This window comes from Salarias fasciatus, chromosome 15 (genome assembly GCF_902148845.1).
Source record: "Salarias fasciatus chromosome 15, fSalaFa1.1, whole genome shotgun sequence".
NCBI lineage: Eukaryota > Metazoa > Chordata > Actinopteri > Blenniiformes > Blenniidae > Salarias > Salarias fasciatus.
The window spans coordinates 649,163-672,268 of record NC_043759.1 but is presented as its reverse complement, the minus strand read 5'-3'; the positions used below and the strand labels follow the sequence as shown (position 1 = coordinate 672,268).

At 44.1% G+C, this 23,106-nt stretch overlaps 1 protein-coding gene across 1 annotated transcript; it reads right to left on the bottom strand.

The window, feature by feature from the left end:
* Positions 1–13,122: 13,122 nt before the first annotated feature.
* Positions 13,123–20,844, bottom strand: LOC115402439 (myosin heavy chain, embryonic smooth muscle isoform-like). The gene is made up of 8 exons (XM_030110996.1): positions 20,803–20,844; positions 20,649–20,674; positions 19,309–19,500; positions 18,725–18,921; positions 15,782–16,051; positions 15,059–15,250; positions 14,105–14,389; positions 13,123–13,532 (listed from the first exon to the last, which is right to left on the bottom strand). The coding sequence occupies exons 1-7, from the start codon at positions 20,826–20,828 to the stop codon at positions 14,126–14,128; spliced, it is 1,167 nt and encodes a 388-aa protein (XP_029966856.1). The 5' UTR covers positions 20,829–20,844; the 3' UTR covers positions 13,123–13,532; positions 14,105–14,125.
* Positions 20,845–23,106: the final 2,262 nt, after the last annotated feature.

Below are 23,106 nucleotides of genomic sequence, written 5' to 3'. Positions count from 1 at the left end.
CCACAGGGGGAGCCAATGTTTGGACTTGTTGAGGTTAAATGCCCAAATGTAGCAAGCTATGTGGATTGCCCATACATAAAGATCAGTGAGGGCACTGAAACTCTAAGAAAATCCCACCCCTACTACTGGCAGATCCAGGGCCAGATGTTGATTTCTGGACTTGACTGGTGTGATTTTGTGGTCTATGCACAGGAAGACATGTTCATTAAGAGGATTCCCAGAGATGAGGAGGTCACAGAAACAATTAAAGAGAAGGTTGACAGTTTCTTTTTCAACTTTTACCTCCCTGCTTTCCTGGAAGAACAGAGCAAATAAATTTAGCTCTGAGGTTTAATTCTGCCCTGCCCACCAACTCCAATGTCTTTCATCTTTAATGTATATTATATCCAAGACACAACACTGTAAATAATCTGTCCTGCCAAACCTTAAGGAGAACTGATGCTTTTTCCATATGTGTTAGTACGTTGTCAAGCTCAGTTTTGCATGTTTTTAAGAGTGGTTTGAATCTTAAAATTTACTTTGATATATGGAATAAAGCAAAGCCCTGTATAATATGTATATATGTACAAAGATTTGTGTGTATAGGCCTATTAAAATGTGCAGGCTATAAAAATCCTTTTTTTTCCCATGTGTTTGTTTATCTCAGTTAAACGTCAGAGTCAAAATAGTACAGATAAATAATTAACATGTGAGTGTCATGTTTGGTTAACTCAGATAATTGTTACAGATAGGTGAGGGGAACCAAAAACATGCTACAAGTCGGGCTGGTCAAAGGAAATGTATTTTAATGATGCAATATTGAATAAGATGGAATTTTGAGAGTACAGATCATTGTAATTAATCAGAATTAGCCTTATTGGCTATTCTCTGTCAGTTACCTCTCCAGCAACTTTAAATACAAGGAGTTTAAGAGCACGAAGTAATAAAGAGAACAAAGACACTCAGCACACGAGTAGTACTGCTGAGAGAATACAGCCTATACAGGTAAGTGCAATATGAACAAAATATACAAAAAATGTACAATGAGTTGGAAAGTGCAGCTGATAGAGTGCAAGATCCATGTTTGTAAGACACAAGTTAACACTACAGTATGTACAAAATCAGATCATTTTCTAGTCTCATTGCTCACTAACAGCTAACAAACATTATGACAGTTATTAATGAATTAATCCAGCAATTACTGGAATAAAGACAAAACTTTCAAAATGTCAACAATGTAATTCATTAACAACTAATAATACATAAACATTTTAGTGCTTTCCTGTCATCTAACATCAGAGATGGGTAGGAACTACTCTGACGATGGCCTCTTTGCCCAAGCCTTTACAAGAGGCCCGTTTTCATAGTTTGTCAGAAGACAAGCAACAGTGTAGAGCTGATTGATGTTGCCGAACAGCCGAAGAGGAATCTCAGTGTCAAAAAGCTTGTGTTCCTTCAACCTGCGGACAAAGCGTTCCACATGCACCCTGAGGTGTGCAATTTCTTGTGTTTCCCGGACCTCAGCAGCAGACATCTGAGATCTGCCAAAGAGAAAGGGTGGCCTGGAGATCTTACACGGCACAAAGTCATCAACAAGAAAACCTCTGTCAACCATGATGGCCATTTCGGGTTTCAACAGGGGGATGATTCCAGACTCTCGCATGATCTGCTTGTCACTGATTGATCCTGCATACAGTGGAGAGATGAATGTGGTCGGCCCATGCGGAGCAACACCGATCAGCCCTTTGAGAGTGCAGTGTGACTTGTATGCAGAGAAGACTTCACTCTGGAGGAGAGGAGATGTTGGACACTGGCACCTCAGCTCTGTGCAGTCCAGGATAGCAATAGTGTCTGCATAGTCTGGCTTAAACTCTGCTGGCATGTGCTCCTTTATTTTCTCAGAAGGAGTCCATATCTTGATTGCTCCTAGGACAGTGTAGAGGAAGTTGCTCCAGGTTGTGATGATCCGGCTCACGGTGGACCGGTGAACTCCATAACGGTCAGCTAGGTCACGCTGTTTAGAACCCAGGGCCAGGAAGTTGAGAAAGAGGAAGAGCTCATCTATAGGTTGCAGTGATCGTGCCTGTTTAAAAGAAATTCAATGTTATATAAGGTTTCTCTCAATTATTGGAATCAGAATCGTCTGTATTGACCAAACATGAGGACTCATACAAGGAATTTTCCTCTGGCAGTTGTCTGTTCAAAAGTTTGTGCGCAGGGTGCCAGGAGGAGTTGACAAATTCTAATTTCTATAATTAACCTATTATCATAGTCATTTATTGTAAGTAGTACTTACTGCTGCTGAATTGTGCTCTGAGAAGGTTCCTTGGTGTGCGTGTCTCACATGGACCAGGGACGGCAATGCAGGCTCGAGCAAGGCCCAGAACCACATGAGACAGGAATAGGATGCAAACCTTAGGACACATTTTGTAATGTTAGTGAAAATGTGGTTCACCTTATGGACTGTTCTTACTTCTCACTCCCTTTTGCCAACCACACACACACACACACACACACACACACACACACACACACACACACACACACACACCTGAAGTTACTGACTTTTATATATATAAATTTTCCAGTGTTAGATTAACTCTGAAAGTGTTAAAGAGTGGACTCATATATATATATATATATATATATATATATATATATATACACATACAATGGGGGAAATAAGTATTGAACGCATTAACTGTTTTGTCATTACATTTATTTCCAAAGATGCAATTCATGTGACATTTCTTCCAGACACTGGTATTAACTCAAATAATCCACACATGAAAAGAAATCACAACATTCAAATCCATAAATAGTGATTATGTGGAATTAAGTGCAATAACACAGAAATAAAGTATTGAACACACTATCTGAGACTCGTTTAATACTTTGTGGAGAAGCCTTTGTTTGCAATGACTGCTTCCAGACGCTTGTTGTATGTATGAACTAATCGCCCACACTGCTCAGGTGTGATTTTTGCCCATTCCTCTGCACAGATTGTCTTCAAATCCTGAATATTCTTTGGTGCCCTCTGGTGAACCCTTATCTTTAGTTCTTTCCACAAATGTTCGATCGGATTTAAGTCAGGTGATTGACTGGGCCATTCTAACACATTGATTTTCTTTTTTTTTTTAAACCATTCGAGAGTCAACTTTGCCGTGTGCTTCGGATCGTTGTCCTGTTGAAAGGTCCAGCCCCGTCTCATCTTCATCATCCTGGTGGATGGCAGGAGGTTCATCTCAAGAATTTGCCGATAGATGTTTCCATTCATTGCTCCTTCAATTATATGAAGTCTGCCAGTACCACGAGATGAGAAACAACCCCATGCCATGATGTTTCCACCACCAAACTTCACTGTTGGTATCGTGTTATTTGGGTGATGTGCAGTGCCATTTCTCCTCCAAACATGGTGTGTAGTATGACAGCCAAAAAGTTCAATTTTGGTCTCATCTGACCAGACAACATTCTCCCAGTATTCCACAGGCTTATCCAGATGCTGTTTAGCAAACTTTAGACGAGCTTCAACATGCCTTTTTTTGAGGAACGGAGTCTTGCGGACTGAGCGTCCATAGAGGCCATGGCGGTGGAGTGCATTGCCTATCGTTTTCTCTGTAACACTTGTACCTGCTGCCTCCATGTCTTGCTGGAGTGCTTTCCGGGTGGTCCTTGGCTCTTTGAGAACTCTTCTGACCATCTTTCTGACTCCCTGGTCAGAAATCTTGCGAGGAGCCCCTGTGCGCGGCCTGTTGATGATAAGGTGATGCTTCTTCCACTTGCGGATAATGGCCCCAACGGTGCTTACTGGAATACTCAGATTCTTTGAGATAAGTCTGTAACCAGTTCCATTCTGATGCTGAGCAACAATCAGGCTGCGAAGGTTTTGAGAGAGCTCCTTGCTTTTACCCATCATGAGATGTGTCTTGTTTGACTACTTGGTGAAAAAACAACCTGTTTATAGGGCCATCAATTAGCACTAACCCAGCTGATGTTGGTTTGCACTTATAGGAAGTACAAAGACTAATTACTTTCAGGTGTGAGATGGTATGGTGCCTTTCCTTGACAAACTATACAGCTTTCCCATGGTGTGTTCAATACTTTTTTCCTGTGTTATTGCACTTAATTCCACATAATCACTATTTATGGATTTGAATGTTGTGATTTCTTTTCATGTGTGGATTATTTGAGTTAATACCAGTGTCTGGAAGAAATGTCACATGAATTGCATCTTTGGAAATAAATGTAATGACAAAACAGTTAATGCGTTCAATACTTATTTCCCCCATTGTATATATATATATATATATACCCTTTTGTGGTGTTAAAAAAATCAACACCGGCCAGTCTTAATTTTCTAATGCTGATACTCTGTAGAGTTCTGTTAACACTCCTCTCTGTTCACCAGTGTTCACATTTAACTCTATACAGTGTTAATTCTTAGAATGAACACTTTAAAGTGTATATTTTAACACTTACATTTAACACTACAAAAAGTGTTTATTTGAGTCCACTCTTTAACACTTTCAGAGTTAATTCAACAGTGGAAAATTTACTTTGTATATATATATATATATATATATATATATATATATATATATATAGCAACTGCAGGTTTAACATGCGTATTGAGACTAGCTGGAGGACACATTATTTACCTTGTGAAAAACCGGATGTCTCTGTCTGAGTGGGCAAAACGATGGATGCCAAACCGCTGCCTCAATGTCATCCTCTCCATCTCTTCCCTCAAATGCTTGATCTCCTCTCTGAGTGATCTATTTTCCTCCAGAGCAAGATCAACGACTGCAGGATCTGGGGGAGAGGCGTAGTCATGATGACCGGCAGAGTTTAAGCTCGTTGCTGCTGCTGCTTCCTCCGGTGCTTCCTCGGGCTCCGAGTCCACCGCCGCGACCGCCAGACGCTCTGTTCTCTGCCAAACCCCCGGTCTTTGTGGGGGTAAGGAAAAAGAGTTCCATTCAAACAGCGAGGGCACGACTCCTTTCTTCAAGAGCCGGCGCCCTGCTGTGTCACGGAAATCATCTGGAGTGAAATGCCGGCTGCAAACCCGGGTCCGGTCGGTGATCGTAAAGTCGTCCCGGCGAATAGCAACTTTCCACTTTCTTCTCGTCTCGGGATCAGCAGGCACAGAGTGAAAACTGAGAACAGAATTATATCGACTGGATGCCTGACACAGCGGAACAGAACAATGCTCCGCAGTGGTACTATTCTCCACTCGCTGCAGACTGATTTTTTCGCGCTTCGCCATTTTAAACGAGTGACCGGAAGTAGTTACGCTGGCTGAGAATCTGGCGGAAGTACGTCAGTCTAGCCCGGGCATATAGCCCATTGTGGGGCTGTACCAGCTGGTGGCGGTAATGCGCCAATAGGCTGTTTGCTCACTGCCAAAAACAAAAGACTCAAAGAAGACTGATGGAAGTGGAGTTCATGGCTGCCGCCGGTAAAATTAAACTAAAGCTATGTGATGAACACAGGAAATTTCAACCGTCATGGGAGGAAGAATTTGCTTTTCCGGAGGTAAATAACAAGCTCGTGTGCCTTCTTTGCCAACAACCGTCCATTCCTAAACCAGCGAATCTTCAGCGTCGCCACGACAGCTGTCAGGAATTTATTACAGTAGGACTGCACCGCTCAACCTGTGACAACACTGACACTGTTCTGTCACTGAGACACCTCCGAAAGTTTTGTTTTTCTCATTATCCTTCCTGTTGTGCACAATTTCTGTGAGTAATGCAAACCTATGTGTTTTTCTTCTGTCATTTGGAAATGACAGTAGTAGAGCACAGTAGAGCTGTTTGTATGCTTCACAATGATTGGTTTTTTTTTTGTTTTGTTTTTTTGCCACCATCTTTTTTGTGATGCACAAGATTAAATTTTTACTTCATTTATTTTTCCAGGAGTAGGCCAATTATTTTTATAAAGAATCCCTTAATTTATTTACCTTTTCGTGGAAAAAGACCTGCTTTTTTGTTGTAATTTAGTGAATTTCTCAAAAGCATTGCTTGAAAAATATTTGAAAAACTTAGAAAAAAATACTTATGTTTTGTTACAAAAAGTGCTAATATGTGTAGTAAGTATATTTATATTTTGTGAATAAAGCCTCATTTTTTAATTTGATATCAAGACTTTTTTTAAATGTCATGCCATTTCACCTTTTTGCTTTTTATTGGAAATGCAGAAAACAGCCACAAATAGATCTATAAGGCTTAATGTAATATATTTTCAACAAAGTCTTATTTTACTTTTACAAAAGACTGATGCAGTTGTCTTTCTATTGTAATGCATTTAACATTTTATTATTAAATATTACTTACATTATTTAAATGTATTTTACATAATTCAGTCATATAAATTAGCAAACTTAGGTTGCGGCCCACGCAAACAGAGATGTTTTTCTATGTGGCCCACGAGCAATGGTAAGTTGAGTAGCCCTGCTGTAACTCCTCTTTGCACCGCAGGACTGCAATGCAGAGCAGCCATCAGAACTTCATTCACACCTGAACCAGATCGACCTGGATGTGAACACAGCACCTCAAACACCTCTGCAGAAAGAATCAGTCAAACATAACACTCCACTGACAAAATAAATGAAACTAGAATCTGGCACTCAGAGAGCGCAGACCTCCGCCACAGCTGAAATCAGTCACCAACAACCATAAGAACACCATATATAATAAAACATTGTGATCGGGGGGGTGATCAGAGCGGAGCACTGCGGCGTCCAGTGCCTCTCTCTCTCACGCCCTCTCTCCCTGTGTGTGTGTGTGTGTGTGTGTGTGTGTGTGTGTGTGTTTATCTGAAAAGGAAAACCGAAAAGCCACATAATTTATGTTATTTAACTTCATTTTAATTTGAAAATTTACCGGATTCTCTCGTATTTTCTGTTCCCGACTTCCTGTGTGGTACGCACAGGTGTCAAAAGTATTTGCATTCACTACTCAAGTAGAAGTATAGATGAAAACGTTCAAAAACACTTTCGTAGAAGTTGAAGTATGAACTCCAGCTTTTTACTCAAGTAAAAGTATAAAAGTACTGATTTCAAAACTACTTAAAAGTGTAAAAGTAATGTGAGGGGAAAAATGGCTACAGTGCAATCATAAAATACATTTTCTAGAACCGGGTTCCTCAATTAGCAGACCGCGGTCCACGAACGGACCGCGGCACACCTCGCTGCGGACCCAGGGCAAATGTATGGAAAAAAAAAAGAAAAAAAAAACGTTTCTTTAAAGTGGACATATTATGCTATTTTTCAGTCACGTCATATCGGTCACAGACACCTAAAAACATAGTATATACGTTTTTTTGCCCCAAATTCGTCCTCTGTTCGGAGTTTGAGGGTCTAAAAAGTGGCTGAGGAGCCCTCTTCAGAACAGCCTGTTTTTGACAGCCTATTTTCCGTGATGAACTTGAACGCATCTGGCCACGCCCACCTCGTAAATTCACTGTCGTTAAGAAAGCACCTTACAGGAAGTTAGACCGGAAGTTTCAAAATAAAACACAATGCACCACCTCAAGGACGTAAACTTTTTCCTATATGTTGTTATTCCGCCGCCTCGGGAGGAGAGAATCAGCTGAACAGGGTCCAGACAGCAGCAAACGCGGAAATTACCGTTTTTATATAGAATGAACCAAACAAAAGGAACTATTGGATAAAGAAAAGCTCTCATTTGAGATCAAAACATAAATCATGTACTCATCCTTGCTGGAAGTCTATAAATCACAGATCAATGTGGCTGGACGAGCAGAGCGACCTGCAGAAGCGAAATGAGGTGTGTTTTATTTTCTGTTTATATCATGTGTTGTTGGTGTGACATCGAGAGCAGAGAGCCTCTCAGAGGAGCAGCCCTCTTCACCGGACGGCGCTGCCGGTGTGTGTTGACTTTGCGCCCCGGGCGCAGTGCGCCTCCGCTGGGCTCCGGAGCTCCGCAGCGTCCCGGCGAGGAGAGGAGCGGCCCAGCGGCCCCGCCGGCTTCGGGACCAGCTTCCGTGGAGCAGCTCCGGGCCGTTTACCCAATCGGCCCCAACTCGGCCCTGGAAGTCAGACGCCCGGGCGCCGTCACAGCCGCGGCCGACTCCTCTCTGCTGGGGAGAGGAGCTCCGCTACGCTCCCATCCGAGCTAACTGTGGCTAAGTTAGCAAAACTGCCAGCTCGTCAGCTGAGCCACCCGAAGACGGTGGGGGGGCTGACTTTATGAAAACACTGGCGAAGGATGAGAAAATACAGTCGAAATGAGCGACCTGTCCGACGGCCGGCCAGGGGCAGGATCCTCTCCCGGGGGGGAGTGGCTTTCCTCTTCATGACGTCGAGAAGAGGAAGATTTCAGAACCGCGTGTTTGAGTGTATATTTTCTGAAAAGTGGAGCCACAATTGAGGGAGGTGACTGAATGTTTCACTTCTGGGGGATCACACAGAGGCTCTGGGAGGCAATATGACTGTAAAGACTCCTTTTTAAAGTGGATTTTGCATAATATGACTCCTTTAAACACTCCGTGTTCCGTGTGAGCACCGTTCTGCGCCACGCCGCTCTGCGTGTGGTGTAATCACCGGTATCCCTCGGTATCGCGAAAGCTGACAACCTGTATTTTCACCCAGTGCAGTCAGAATTACTCTAGGTGCTACTGCCACAGATTTATTCATGTTGCAGCACACTGAATTAGGATGAATTTCATTCTCGCCTGAATTTTTTCCCTCATAAAACACCTGGAAATAAGTGTGGCAGCACTGTGAGAGCTTGAAAACACAATTTTGCTAAAGCCTGGGGTCTTACATAGTTCAGGTCAAAATGTCAGAGCAGTAATACAAGAAATGAGTGTTTCACACATGTATTTGTGCTGCTATGCCCCGGCGGGGTCAATTTTGGACATCCTCTGTATACCCTCTGGATGCCCTCTGTACAATGGTATATGTTGGTTTTTAGCCCGTTTTTACATTATTTCCACTCCAAAAACTCATAAAGTACTCAAAAAATCACTTCAGAGAGGCTTCAGTGTGGGACTGGGGACATAGGAACACAGAAGACAGGCCCAGTTTTCAGACTCTCAGAGGTGTCAGAAGCGCTTTCGGGCGATCCAGCCATTCAGCAAGCTCATTGGCTACCAGCCCTGTCAGTCAAACATTTCCTCCGACGTGATTGGCTCAGAATTCATCGATGATGAGTGATGATGACCAATGACGAGGGTCCATCAGTCTCAGCAACGGTTGGCTGGTTAGCCCTTGGAGGCAGGGATGAGTCACTTGATTGGTTGAAATGGAACGGAAACCGTTCAGTCACCATATTGGATAGGTCAGCGCGACTCAAACTTCATTTCTGATAAAAGTATGGATTATTATAGGACGCGCACGCGGAGAGACGCGCCGCGTTTCAAGGCTTCAGTATACTCCCCCGTCGCCACCACGGCGTTCCTATGCCGGCAACCATACGCCGCTACTGAACATATCATGCTCCTGCGTCAAGGGAACGCCCTCCTCTGCCAAGCCGCTAGCAGTCACAACAACAATAGGTGCGTTCACGATGGCACAGCCAGAGGTAGGCGGAGCTAGACGAAGCAGACGGCGCCGTGGGGCGGAGTTATAAGTCTGCCTCCAACTCGGAAAACCCTATGGTTGTCCATGTTTGTGTTTCTCATGACTCCCACCTTGGGGGGTGTTTACAGGCCCGTCGTCCAGGGTGTCAATTAGGGGGGGCAATGCCCCCCCCCCCACCCCCCCCCCCCCCCCCACCCCCGTCTGTGCCTCCTTGCCTTGGCTGTCAGAGGGTTTTTTTTTTCTTATTAAAAGCAAAAGAATTCATAATTTCTTTCGTGTGTCACATTGTGTTAATTCTAGTGCTGTCAGTTTTAATTGCATTGATCGCAATTAATCGTGATTAATTCATGGAGAACTGTCAACAATTAACTTTTTTAAAGTAGAGATTAATCGCAATGAAGAATCTAATCCTCATAAATCAGTCCCAATGTCAGGAAAAAACACTATTATCCTCCAGTTCTTTTCTTTGACCCAATTGGCAGACCTCAATGGATGGATGAATGGATTAATCGCGATTAAAATTGACGGCACTAGTTAATTCATATTCAGTTAACTGAAATAAAATTTAAAAAAACCAAATAATTTTAAGTTACGTTTCGGCTTCTGTCATGTGACGCGTGCGTGCTGCTGCAGACCAGGCGTCAAGGGGGGGCAGACACCCTCGCCCCCTCAGTCAAAATATAGTATTTCATTAAAAAATAAAGTTTTCAGTCTATTATGTACCTAAAAAACAACAGCAAACTCTGCTGGCTTGGTCAAATCAATATGAAGTGTTGTGCTATTCAAAATTCCAAAAACAAAAAAAGAGACTGCAGCTCTGCTGAAGGTGAGAGCTGATTATTTTATCATTTGTTTTTTTACTAATGGTGCCTTTTAGCAATGTGATTAATGATCATACGTTGTTGGACATGGTAGAACAAGCCTCTGATCTGTGGATTCTGTCTTTGTGTTGCTCCGTTACTTTTTCACCACCTTTGCGCTACCCCCCCCACCGGGACTGGGTGTTTATTTATGCAAATAAAGCGTGTTGTCATCAAACTGATGACGAGAGGGCTGGGGTCCAATCCCCTGCCTGTATGAACCAGAGCGGTGGGCCAGGTAGCGGTGAGTTGCTCTGGAGCAGCTCACCGCGGCTCCCTCTGTGACCGATCTCCTTTGGGTCTCGCGAGTTTTCGATGCCCTACGTAGGTCCTACGTATCAGTGACGCCGGGCTAAATCTGGGCGGGGCGACTCAAAAGTCTTAAAGGTCTGCCTCTGGCTTTCTCATGTCGAACGCACCTAATGCGGCTTCCATAGCTCCGGCTTTACCTAGACATAGATCTGTAGTCATAGATTTCTAGACCTACGTATCTAGACACGTGTGCATTTACCCAACATATATCTGCATATATGACATATCTGGCAACACCGGGCTGTGGAGGACGAGTGGGGTGAACGGACTGTGATGAAATATTGGTGAAACTAATGAGCTTTTGGACGATTAAAGCCATTTTGGGAGCGGCTATACACATAGCCCCGTCTGCTAACAGTGCTAACACTGCTAACAGTATAGGGATGTGCGCCGCTCAGTTTTGGATCTAAATTTCTCCTGAAGCACTTTTCGGATCAGAAAAGCATTCTGGGTGAGTTCTACTTTATTCTATAAACAACGCGAAAGCGGACCAATCACAGCCCTCGACGTTCATGTCACCACGCGTCGCCACGACTCGAAGTCACTTTTTTCGGGAGGCGCATGTCAAGCCCCGGCGTAGCCCGTCGTAGGGCTACGACGTCTACATCGTAGGAACGACGTAGCGGCGACGGGGGAGCATACTGAGGCCTTCATTCTGGAAGATTATTATTATTTCAAGACATGTTTTGGACAAAAGGCTATACTTTCTAGCGTTGCCTGGATGCATACGTTTGGACTGTGGCAGTTTTTGCTGGATTATCTGGATTATGGATCATCTGTGATCAGTTATGAGCCTCCAAAGGTGAGTTGCGCTGTTTACTTTATTTGCTGTTTGTTGGACAAATGTGTTTATATTACCCGCTGTGGTAATCACATCTGAAAGTGGTTTATACCAGTGGATTTATGAGAATTTAAGCTTTCTAACGGTACATAGTGTGTCTGTGGAATCTGCGAATTGCGTCTACACATTAGGTAAATGCATCTGGAGATGTTTATGGAGAAGATGTAAACAGGCACTTCTAACATAAAGACTGACATCAGTCAAGTAAAGGACTCATCCAACCACAATTAAATTAATTCTATTCAGAGGGCGGAATTTATCTGGTAAGCCGGAATAAAAACAAGTTGAAATGAAGTAACGAGGCAATTTTTAAAACATAAGGAGTAGAAAGTACAAATAATTACATGAATACAGTAAGGAGTAGAAGTAAAAAGTCATCCAAAAAATAATTACTCCAGTAAAGTATAAATAACCAAAATATCTACTTAAAGCTAGGGTCGACGATCTTGGAAAAGTAGCATGTAGCACGAATGTAGCATCTCCCCAAGGCTCCGCCCAGCTCCCACCCCATTGGAGGAGCTCCCGTTGGCAGCGAGCGCACTGGACGCGGAAGTGCCGCGAGCGCACGGAGGCGCCACGCGCACGGAGTTTGTGATCGCCTCCGATGTCATTAACCTTTCTGACTGCCTGCACACAACGCCCACAGGAGCAGCGCGCCGCTCCCTTCCTTCTATTTTTCACGCGAGCCGCGAGCGCCGAGAGCTCCTTGGCAACGCGCGTGTGCGCTCTGAACCAGGGCCAGTGCACGCCATTGAAATGTACGCGCAGGGGGCTGGTAGAACAGCGAAGGGATTTGATTGGTTCCTGAAGAGCGGTCCGCGCCTTTCGATTGGTCGGAGTTTTTACACTCCTGTGGCCGCTACAGTGGTCAGACTTTTTCTGAACCTTTTTCCGTCCACATAATGAATTGACTTCTCCCAGGGACAAGGAGCATTTCACTCAGTATGACAAGAAATGCTTTTGGACATCGTCTACCCTAGCTTTAAGTAAGGTAACGAAGTATTTGTACTTAGCTACTTGACAGCTCTGGTAGTGTGATCTGCTCTGTCCAGCTTTACAACTGGCGGTCCACGGTGCGCAAGGCTCGCAGAGAAAATAGAGAGGAGCGGAGCGCCCACGGTCCACAGCGCGAGCCGCTACGGACACGGCGCTGTCCCCCACGTCTCCTGTATGAACCGTCAGATCGGTTAACAGGGGTGCCGATCTGAAACTCTGTACGCGGTGTGTCTTGTGTGAACCAGGTGTTTGTCTCCCCCTGTCGGCGGGCCTGCCCAACCATGTGAAACACTCCCCATCTCTCAATGATAAAGAATCCTTGAAAAAATTCCTGGATCCAGACAGTGATCCGGATCATCACCAAAATTTAATGGATTCTAAGTTAGCCCAAGACCCACCTTTCCACAAAGTTTCATTGCAATCCGTCCATTACTTTTGCCGGCATCTTGCTAACAGACCAACCAACAAACCAACAAACCGACGTGATTACATAACCTCCTGGCGGAGGTAATAAAATACATTTAAGCATTTTCAACCATTCTCATGTACTTTTATTGTAAAGAGACTGTAAATACATATTGAAATCATTGTTTTGAATCCATGCTTGAGCTTTTATTTATTTACATATTTAAATTTCCATGAATGTTTCCCACTGGACCACATCAGTATCATCAGAGGACGTCAGTTTGGTCAAATCTGGATTTCATTTGAGGTGGGATTATTACCTGATTACAGACATGGTGCATTCAGACGGGACTAAAAACACAGATGAGATTATTACAAACCACCAAAGGTCCTGAGGTCATTCTGATCCAGTATGAACTGGGCTTCAGACCAGATTCCAGACCCAGACATGAACGTCAGCCTCAGCTCCATCACTCAGTCCCTCCAGCAGCTCCACCCTTCAGGTTGAAGAGGATTCCATATTCATTTGATCCCTTCACATCCACATGATCCACATGTTGGGATTCTTCCAGCTTTGGTCTCACAGGACGATCATCTGTTTCAGTGGAGACAAAGAAAAAGCAGACGATGAGTTCTTTACATATTTAACTGATATGATTCCAAACCAGCTGGATTTGATCAAAGGAACTTTCAACATTTTAACATCAGTGTTTTAAAAATGATGTCAGTTTAAGAACAGAAACAGCAGAAACTCTGAGAACCATGTAATTTTCATGTTTGTCCACTAGGTGGAGCCCTCAATGAGTCCTGGTTCAAACAGCTGGTTCTGCTGATGGACTTTATGGAGAAGCTGAAGATGGATGTAAAGCGTGTAAAGACTGGAGGGAGTGGTTCTAGTGGAGGGAAGCAGTCAGAGCTCAGACCTGAATCCAACAGAGATTCTGAGAAACGAGCTCAGAGACGATAACAGCTCCATCCTGAGCTACAGGCTGGACTGAAGCAGCTCTGAGAGGAAGAACGTTCCACAGCTCAACACTGAGGACTTCATCAAACCAAAGCCAGGTCCAACCTGTGTGGGGTCTGCATGTTCTACCTGAGCTGCTTCTGGAATATCTTGGAGTCCTTTGGCTTCCTCCCTGTTTGACTGGAGAGCGGAAGATTTCTTACCGCCATGTTGTCAGTATCGTTCTACTGGTCCATGGATCCAGGTTCTCCTTTACTGCTTGTAGGAACTGAAATATCACTGGTTGGGGATTTGACAGGAAGAGCACCTCTCTGTGTCTGCTCTGACAATTCTTTCAGGAATTCGGCATTTTGTTTTTCCAAATCTTTTTCTTGAGCATGTCCAGCTTGTACTTCAGCATTTTGGCTTTTCAGGCTCTCTGTGTCTTTATCCAGCTCCTTCCGCTGTGGAATGACCTCTGACCCACTTGGACCTGCCTGTGGAGATGTCTGGAATCGTGGAGTGCAAACAAAACAACACCAAAAAAAAAGTAAATGCAAACCAAAGTGAAGCACTGGTGTTGCAGACAAACGTAAAATATAAAATTTAACAACTGAACCGTCTGTCACTGACAACAGAAAAATGAATAAAAATATTAGAATAAAACATAAATGGTAAAAATAAACACAAATAAAGTATACAGACAAAACACAACAGATAAATTTAACTAGAAAAATTCATGCTCGAAAAAAAAAACAAGGAAGGAGATTCTAATGAAATAAAAGATAACAGAGAGGAACAGAATGGAGACAAACATGTGAAGTGGAAATCAATATATACAACTAGAAGATGATAGAATACAGAAGAGAAACAGGAACAAAATATGTGAGGGAACAAAAGAAGAAAGTGAAATGATATAAAATAATACAGTGAAAACAGAGTGGTGAAGAAAATGTGAAAGTGAAAAACAGGAAACTAGACGACAATTTTAAGAGTGAATTTGAAAGAAAAAAATCTAATAGAATGAAAGTCAAATACTTTAAGAAGTAGAGATGCATCAATATCAATATCAGTATCGATTATTGGATATCAGGTCTGAAGTTGCAGGAACTTTCTAAAAGCTCCTGGATGCGACCAGACCAGAGAACATCTGTCAACATCAGCAGCTATTAACAGACCTCAGTGTGGAGGAACACTGGAACCCTGAAGTTCCTCCTGGACAGAAGGTTCCTCACCTCCATGGTGAGAGCAGCTCTCCGGTGACCTTCTCTCCTGTCGTTCACGAATATCTTTGTTTGTATTGCTTTTAGACAATTTGTGAAGATAGCTTTTCTGCCCTTCTTCTTCTTCTTCTTCTCCTTTGGATCAGCCTGTTGAGATGTGTTTGGAATCACAGAAAGAATAAAAACAATGTCAGTGAATCCCAGAGTGAACCATTCATCATGTGTAATGTTGTGAAAAATGGACTCCGCCCCTTTAAGAGACTGACGTCTCCGTCTGTTGTCCCGGTGTTGTTAGTCCTCCAGACCAGCAGGGGTCAGAGTGGACAGCAGAGAGTGTAACAGAGTGTAATCATGTGTCTCAGTGTTCAGATGAACATCCAGAGCTGTCAGGACGTCACGTTTCTACAATATGAACAAAACTTCCAGAAACTCTACAGATCAGCTGGGACTGACAACCAGGAAGTGGGCGTGGCTTCATGGAAACAACAGAGTAAAGACTTTAAAATTCACCAAAATAATAAAAAAAAAGAAGAAGAAAAGAGAATAAAAATGTGTCAGCAGTAGAAATGGTGATGATGGGGTAGTTGGATGAGTGTAACTCCCTGAAACAACCTGGAGAGTTTTACGTTCTGCCATGTCTGGAGCTGTGTTGTTCCTCCTGGACAGAGCATTTCTTACCTCCTTCTCGGTGCTGTGTCCAGACGGTAAGGAAGTGTCACTCCGCTGGTCCACGGGACCATTTTCCTCTTCACTGACTGGAGGATTGACCCGGGAGTTGATAAGAACTTGCTGCTTCAGCGTTGCCACTTCAGTCTCAAGTTCCTTGATTCTCTCGTCTTTCGTAGCATTTTCTTCCTGCAGAGTTTCCACTTTGGTCTTGATTTCCTCGATTATCTTGTCTTGCGCAGCATTTTCTTCCAGAAGAGTTTCCACTTGTTTCTCCAAGTACTTCATGGAAACAGCAGAGTGAAGAATTTAGAAGAATCAAAAATAATCAAATAGTGAAAAGAATAACAGAGAAGCATCAAATGAGAATGAGCGAAGTGAAGTAGTGATGTTATTAAACACCTCAGTGTGGAGGAACACTGGAACGCCGTGGTTCCTCCCAGACAGAAGCGTTACACTCTCACTACTTCCTGGTTCCAGAGTCAGATCAGATGTGAGTTCCTGAAGTTGTCAAACAAGCAGCGCAGCAATCCATATTTTGGGATGTAATATTACTTATTGCACCTTTAGCAGTTGTTGATGTCGGTGTCTGATATGATCGTCTCTACAAGCAGGAAGTGAAAAATCCCATCTGATCATTTTCCTCAGCGGTTCCCAACAGAAACAGTAATGATGTCTGCAAACTGTTGTCTGTTGAGAACAGACTGATGAAGCCCACAACCTCCTGCTTTGTCTCTGCTACGATGAGAACAACACCAACAGTGTGGCGGTGGCGCTGTGTGCCGTCTTCCTGTCCCGTCATTTTAACTTTCAGGGTTGGGGAGTAACGGATTACATGTAACGAGGTTATGTAATCTCATTCCAGGTACATCTGATAAAAACACGGATTACTGAGCAGGATTACTTTTGAAAATCAGACGGAATATAACAGAATTACAACAGACATCGGCGCCGTATACAGACATTGTGACACTTTACAGCACTTTACAGCACAAACCGCCACACCATAGATCTATAAACAGTAGACACCGTAGATATATAAATGATAGACGCCGCATCGACCGCTGTCTTGGAGCAGCCTCCCGCTCTGCTGACATGTTTAAAGGTACAGTGGTCGATGTTCTTAGCCAATGAATTCCGGGATGCGAATCTCAACTATTGGTCCTCCAACATGTCAGCCACGCTGGAGAAATGCTTGCGTAACGCCGTCAAGCGCGCTCGTTCCCGTGATCTGCGCATGTGCATTCAGAGTGTTTATGTCGCCGTGAGCTTCGGTTTCAGCCAGTAGTTACCGATGGCGAGTCTGACATCATGAAACTGTTTCGGAAAATCAGCTTTCTGAGCGAGGCCGATCGCACAAACTGTAAACAGAGCCGTGCACGCCCGGCGAAGATGAGCTCGCGCTCGCACGCTTCCGACATTGATAGGCGTTTCCTCGGGAGGAGCAGCAGAGCAGGAAGGACGGTCTGGAGCATGCACGTTTTTCAAAAAGCCAGTAACAGACGTTTGGCTTCGACTTTTGAGAAAATCATTCCTCTATACCTTTAACCGTGAATGAAACAACCAGCGTTGCCATGAATTTTACCCCCTGCTGCTGGAGTCATGGCTGCTCCAGGGAGAGAAACTCATTCTCTGACTGGAAACGTCGACATTTAGTATTTCAGTCAGAAGAGGCCAGAACTTCTCTGTACTGTAAACTCTGCCTCCAGCTGTGAAAACGCTCTCAACATCCAGGAACTCATCACACCTGAAGACACATCTACAGGTATGAAACACACCTGAACTCAGTGTGAAGCTAAAGTGTTATTAGCCTGCTAACCAGTCAGGAACCTGCTAACCTGTCAGTAACCTGCTAACCTGTCAGTAACCTGCTAACCTGTCAGTAACCTGCTAACCTGCCAGTAACCTGCTAACCAGCCTCTCCAGGCTGAACTCAGAAGAATCTGATGGAGGAAATAATCTCTTCAGCCTGGATGGAGGATTTACTGGAGACTGCATGTTTCCTTCTGTCACTGAGGAATGAATCAACTCTGAACTCTTGAAAAAACACTGTTCATGTTCGACCTGAAGACAAACCTGCTCCTCCCTGCAGCAGTACAGCAGCAGACTGAGGATACAGTAGAAGTGTGTGTTAACACTGTCAGTACGACTCCTGCTGCTGCTGGACTGTAGAGCTACTAGAGGAACACAGTCTGGACTGATGGTTCTGATCCTGAGTCAGAAAGAAAGAAACTCAGATTCTCAGCAGGTTAGAGGTCAAAGGTCATGTTGTTGGTATTAATTGGGGCTGAACAGAGTTCAGCAGAGTTCAGAACACTCAGAGGTTTTAGTGTTCACTGCGTAGAGTTGTTGTCAACACACTGTGAGGACGACACATTGTGTTTGTCTTTATTTTTTGTTTGCTGGTGAAGTAATCTAAAAGTAACTAAAAGTAACCTGGTACGTTACTTTTTAATTGAAGTAATTAAAGTTACTGATTACAATTTTTGACAAGTAACTTGTAACTGTACCGGATTACAATTTTAAAGTAACCCTCCGAACCCTGATAACTTTCTGGATGTCACAAACTGGCTGACAGTCAACATCCGTTGATTCTCTCCATGTCACTGAAAGCTTCGACTCAGTCCGACGTCTGGGTATAAATACTGAATTTTAAGTCGTGTTCTGACCGACACTCCAGGACGGCCACAGCTGGAGCTCCGTCCCAGTCCGTACAGTCCATACAGCTAGAGCCTTCTCACCAACAAGCCTCCTCACGTTTTGTTTAATCTCTATGAGTTTAATTTCATTTGATGTGTTTCTTTGCATTTGAGTTGCCTCGTGTCTGACAGGCAAAAGTTAAAAGTTGAATCAATCATCAAACATCTTGTTTGGCATCAGTCTTCAGTCACTGTCAAAGAAAAATGTTCCTGAAGCTGAAATGATCCAGGATGAAAGAGGAAATGAATCTGTTACCTTTGAGGTTTTGAAGAGCGTCTTGATGTCAGCCTTCATGCTCCTGTTGAGTTCACAGCTGAGCAGATTGTTCTGGTGGAACAGACAGTCCACAGTCAGTCGGACTCTCCGGTCTGTCACCACTCTGCGGCTCGGAGGAATCACTTGTTCAGGATTGAAGGTGTGATGCATCACCACCAGAACGGCTGCTTTACCAGCTGGAAACATAAAGATTAGCATTAGCATGATTCAATAGACGTTAGCTTAGCTTATTCTTGTGATTTATGTTTCTTCAGGAAGAATCAGCATCCAGATTATAGAGCATCTTCCTCCTCTAACATCCAGATTATAGAGCATCTTCCTCCTCTAACTGCAGTAACTTCATCTGAATCAGTCATTAGACTGATCCACGCAGTGCTAACAGCTCAGGTAACAGTACTGTGGAACATTCCTTGAACCGACACTTGATCAAACTCTATTGATCTAATTCCATTGGTTTGAAATGTCGACAGTCTGGGATGATGCAAAAACAAGAGGAGACAAAAAAAAAAAACAAAATGTCTCAGGAAGTAACACATCAGGACATTAGTGAAGACATGTCTCACCAGGAAGATGCTCCATGGCCTCACTGACGGCTGATCGAACTTGATAAGAGATGGGACAGAAAACCAGACAGTAGTCAGCGTCTTCAGGAGACCTCGCCTCAGTTTGACCCAAAGATTTAAAGTTTTTAACAACAGATTGATGAGCTCCGTTTGTTCTTCCTGTCAGGATGACGAAGAACTTCCTCCAAGAAGCTGGAAATGAAGAAAACAAAACATTTCAGGACTAATTTACATGGAAACATTTTGAAAGTGACGTCTGTTTATATGGACATGACAGAAACACTGAAAACAATGTAGTTCTTGTGTTGTTCCACTAGTTGGTGCTGTTTGTTTTTCTCATGACACCACCGACAATAATACAAGTAACAATGGAGAACACGGAGAACAATACACTCTGAACATTAACGATGGAGAGCAGGGCCTTTAGTTTGGACAGAACACCATTTATGACTGTGACCTTCAACTCTAAAACTACGAAGTTCAGGAGAACCTACTTGGACCAGGACCAGGAGAAACTGGACTGGGACCAGGACCAGAGGAACCTGGAGTGGGACCAGGACCTGGAGATCCTACTTGGACCAGGTCCAGGTCCAGTTGCAGCATTTCCAGGATCAACAAAGACACGAGGGTTTGAGAAAGTTCTGTTTTCACCTGTTTAGAATCTGAGTGGTTTTGAAAAGTTTCACTTTGGGAGCCAGTTTTTAAAAGTTCTCTGTTGTGGCTGTGAGCAGCGTTGTCATGGAAACAGACACTGAAAACACTGTCAAGGGTTTCAGTTTCCACCAGACATCGTTGCCACTCAGCCACGTCTCAGCCAATGAGATCAGTTTGTTTCTGCAAAAACCTAAAGGGGTCGATTTGATTTAATGGTTTAAAGTTTTGCAAAAAAAAAAAAAATCTTTCAATAGATTTTTTGACATTTTAACACCAACCTATCATGTAACACACACACACACACACACACACACACACACACACTGATTCAACTTTATACATAAAGAACTTTATGAACAGAGTTATGAACAATCAACCGACTGCACATAAATCAACATAAAAATCAGATGTGAGCAATAAAACCGTAAAAATACAATAAAACAATAAATATTCACACAGTAAAGTGATGACAATAAAAGCAGGTCCAGAGTCTCAAACTGTGGTCACAGCTAACAGGCATAAATGGGTTTTCCCATTAGTTTTAAATACTGAGCCCGGAAGGCGGGGGGGGGGGGGCTAAATGTGTCTGTCACTCACCCACACCTCCTTTCCCACACACACACACACACACACACACACACACACACACACACACCCTGTTATAAACAGAGTTAGTGATTTCTCACCTGGATCTCTGGCCTCAGACTCGCCTCTGAAAACACACAGAGGAAGTTGAAGTGAACTCAGTTCAACACGGCGACAGGAGATGAACCAGGGCAGAGTTCACTGAACACTGCTTCATTCAGGTTATTCCAGATTATTAATCCAGCTGTCACTCACCCTGGAGCTCGCCATCTGCCTGCCATGTTCAGCGTTCCTCTGTTCTCACTGACATACTTTCACTTTGAAGACTGACGTGTGAAGAAGGAGCAGCCAGTCATTAACTCTGACAGCTGGTCTGCCTTCCTGTTGCGTCCTGCACGTCTGCGTCCTGTTAGGAGCGCTGTTCTCTCTTCTTGTTGTGTTCTCAGGTGGGCGGTGCCGGGCAGGGCTGGTTCCTGCAGTGTGGGTCAAGTCATCCCTGAATGAGATTCAGCCGTCTCTGCTGAGGTCCAGGCGTCAGTCGGCGCTGGATCGTAACACACCCACAGTCAGTGTTGGAGGTTTGTGATTGTCGGCAGCCGTCGGCGCCTCGTTAACCGAGTTTCTGGTTCTCGTCTTCAGACCCAGTCAGCCTGCTGTTCCGACCTGCCTTCCCAGCCGCCCGCCTGCTCTGCTCTGACTCTGGACGGCTTCCCGACTTCAGAGGGAGGATTCCTGCACACACTTCTCTGGAGTTCTGCACCACCAGTCAGGACTCGGCTTCTGGACTCGATCTCCGTCCTAAAAGCTCGGGAGAGAATAAACCTGTTTCATCACTTCCCCCCGTCTCTGCCTGCTGCTGTCAGCTCCTCAGCCTTTGAACTGCACCAGAACACGTTGATTCATTCCTTCAAATCCACATGATCCACATGCTGGGAGTCTTCAGCTTTTCTCTCAGATGATAACCCGTCTCACTCCAGACTGTCACAGCTGCGTTGGTCCTCAGTCATACTGCAGTCATGTCAGGAAAAACTCCCAGAGAGAGTCCAGCGCTCCGTCTGGTCCTCCCAGTCTGTCCTCTGGACATGTCTTCAGGTCAGACTGCGTCTCTCTGCTGCTCCAGTGGAAAACATGGTGACATCTCTTCTGTTCTGGGTGGAAAATGCTGTTTTTCAAGATAGTTTGTAAGATAGTTTGAGTTTGTGGAGTCACAATGGGAAAGAGCAGGACTCTGTGTGATCTGAGCTCGACACAGTTGTGACCTGATGAGAATCTCTCAGAGTTGGTTGCTTCGTTAATCCACCGGGTGCTGAGCTGGGGGGTTCTGCACAAAACCAGGATCAGGGATTAAGCCGGCAAACTGTTGCTATCCTGTGGTGATCCTGTGGTGATCCTGTGGTGATCCTGTGGTGATCCTGTGGTGATCCTGTGGTGATCCTGGATGAAGTTAGCCTCAAGTCGGTTGCACAAAAGCTGCCAAGTTTATCCCGGACCAGTCACCATGGTGATTTATTCTCTGCAGCTCGCTGCTCCACAGCAGGCGAACTACCAGGATCAGATTAAACTGCTGTCAGCAATGTGAGAAGTGGGCGTGGCTTACAGCACTTCCTGGATTTTTCTACACATTACATCATTTAAAGCTATAGTGCGTAACTTTTAAATGTCTATGAACGTCTGTTTTAGCCAAGCCACTACTAGTGGAGATGACAAAATGCAGATTAAGCCGATCGGCTCCTCTAACATGTCGCGGGATTTTTCAATATATATATTTCTTGCTTTGCGTGTCGACCGGCGACATTCCCGCGCTGGCGAGCAGGAAATTACGCATTTTACGTCACAACAAGAAGGGAGGGGGAGGACGTGCGGAGCGTCTCATAGCAACAGGCTCAGCTCAGGCAGAATGAGGAAGCGGCATGGCGGATAATCCAAAGAAACGGCCGAGAAAGAGTCCTGGAGTGGATCCTACCACCAGAAAAAAAGCCTGGACGGTTGGGAGAAGGAAAGTGACCGACGGAGAAGGCAAACTTGTCAGGTACAAATTAGCAGGCACCTTGTCTCCCGTTTGTAATAAGCTATTTGCGTGTCTGTGGCAAAAAAACAAAAAAAACAAAACAATAATTACCTCTTCGGAAGAGTCCGTCTTTTTTTCACCAGCTGTCCTTATTCACACACAATAAAAACCGTTTCCAACGGTGATTGGCGCTGTGGAAACGCGAATCACTGTGGCAGATTTGGGGGGAGAGGGGGGGGGGGGGGTGTACGTCATGTGGAAGCGCCGGCTTTATTGTTGTAAGAACGCAGAATTCCGCTAGAGGGCGACCGAAGTTACGCACTATAGCTTTAATGATCCTGCAGCCAAATCTTACTACTGTAGTCGCTGCATCTGCAGGGTCTGGTTGACTTTAGGATTATTTTGTTGCTCAGATTATATGAAGACCAACATAAGTTTCAACACAGACATTTCAGAATCCTTTCTTTATTAATACAAGTCCTACAATAAAAGGTTCACAATTATTGTAAAGACAATAGAAAAAAAAACCTTAATGAAATTGGTACTAAACC

Excerpts from the sequence above, each read along its gene's own strand:
- LOC115402439 (XM_030110996.1), bottom strand. The coding sequence starts at position 20,828 with ATGGCAGGCAGATGGCGAGCTCCAGG. Across the intron at positions 19,501-20,648 it reads GTCTGAGGCCAGAGATCCAG|CTTCTTGGAGGAAGTTCTTC; the intron begins GTGAGAAATCAC and ends CTTCATTTCCAG. Across the intron at positions 18,922-19,308 it reads GGCCATGGAGCATCTTCCTG|CTGGTAAAGCAGCCGTTCTG; the intron begins GTGAGACATGTC and ends TTATGTTTCCAG.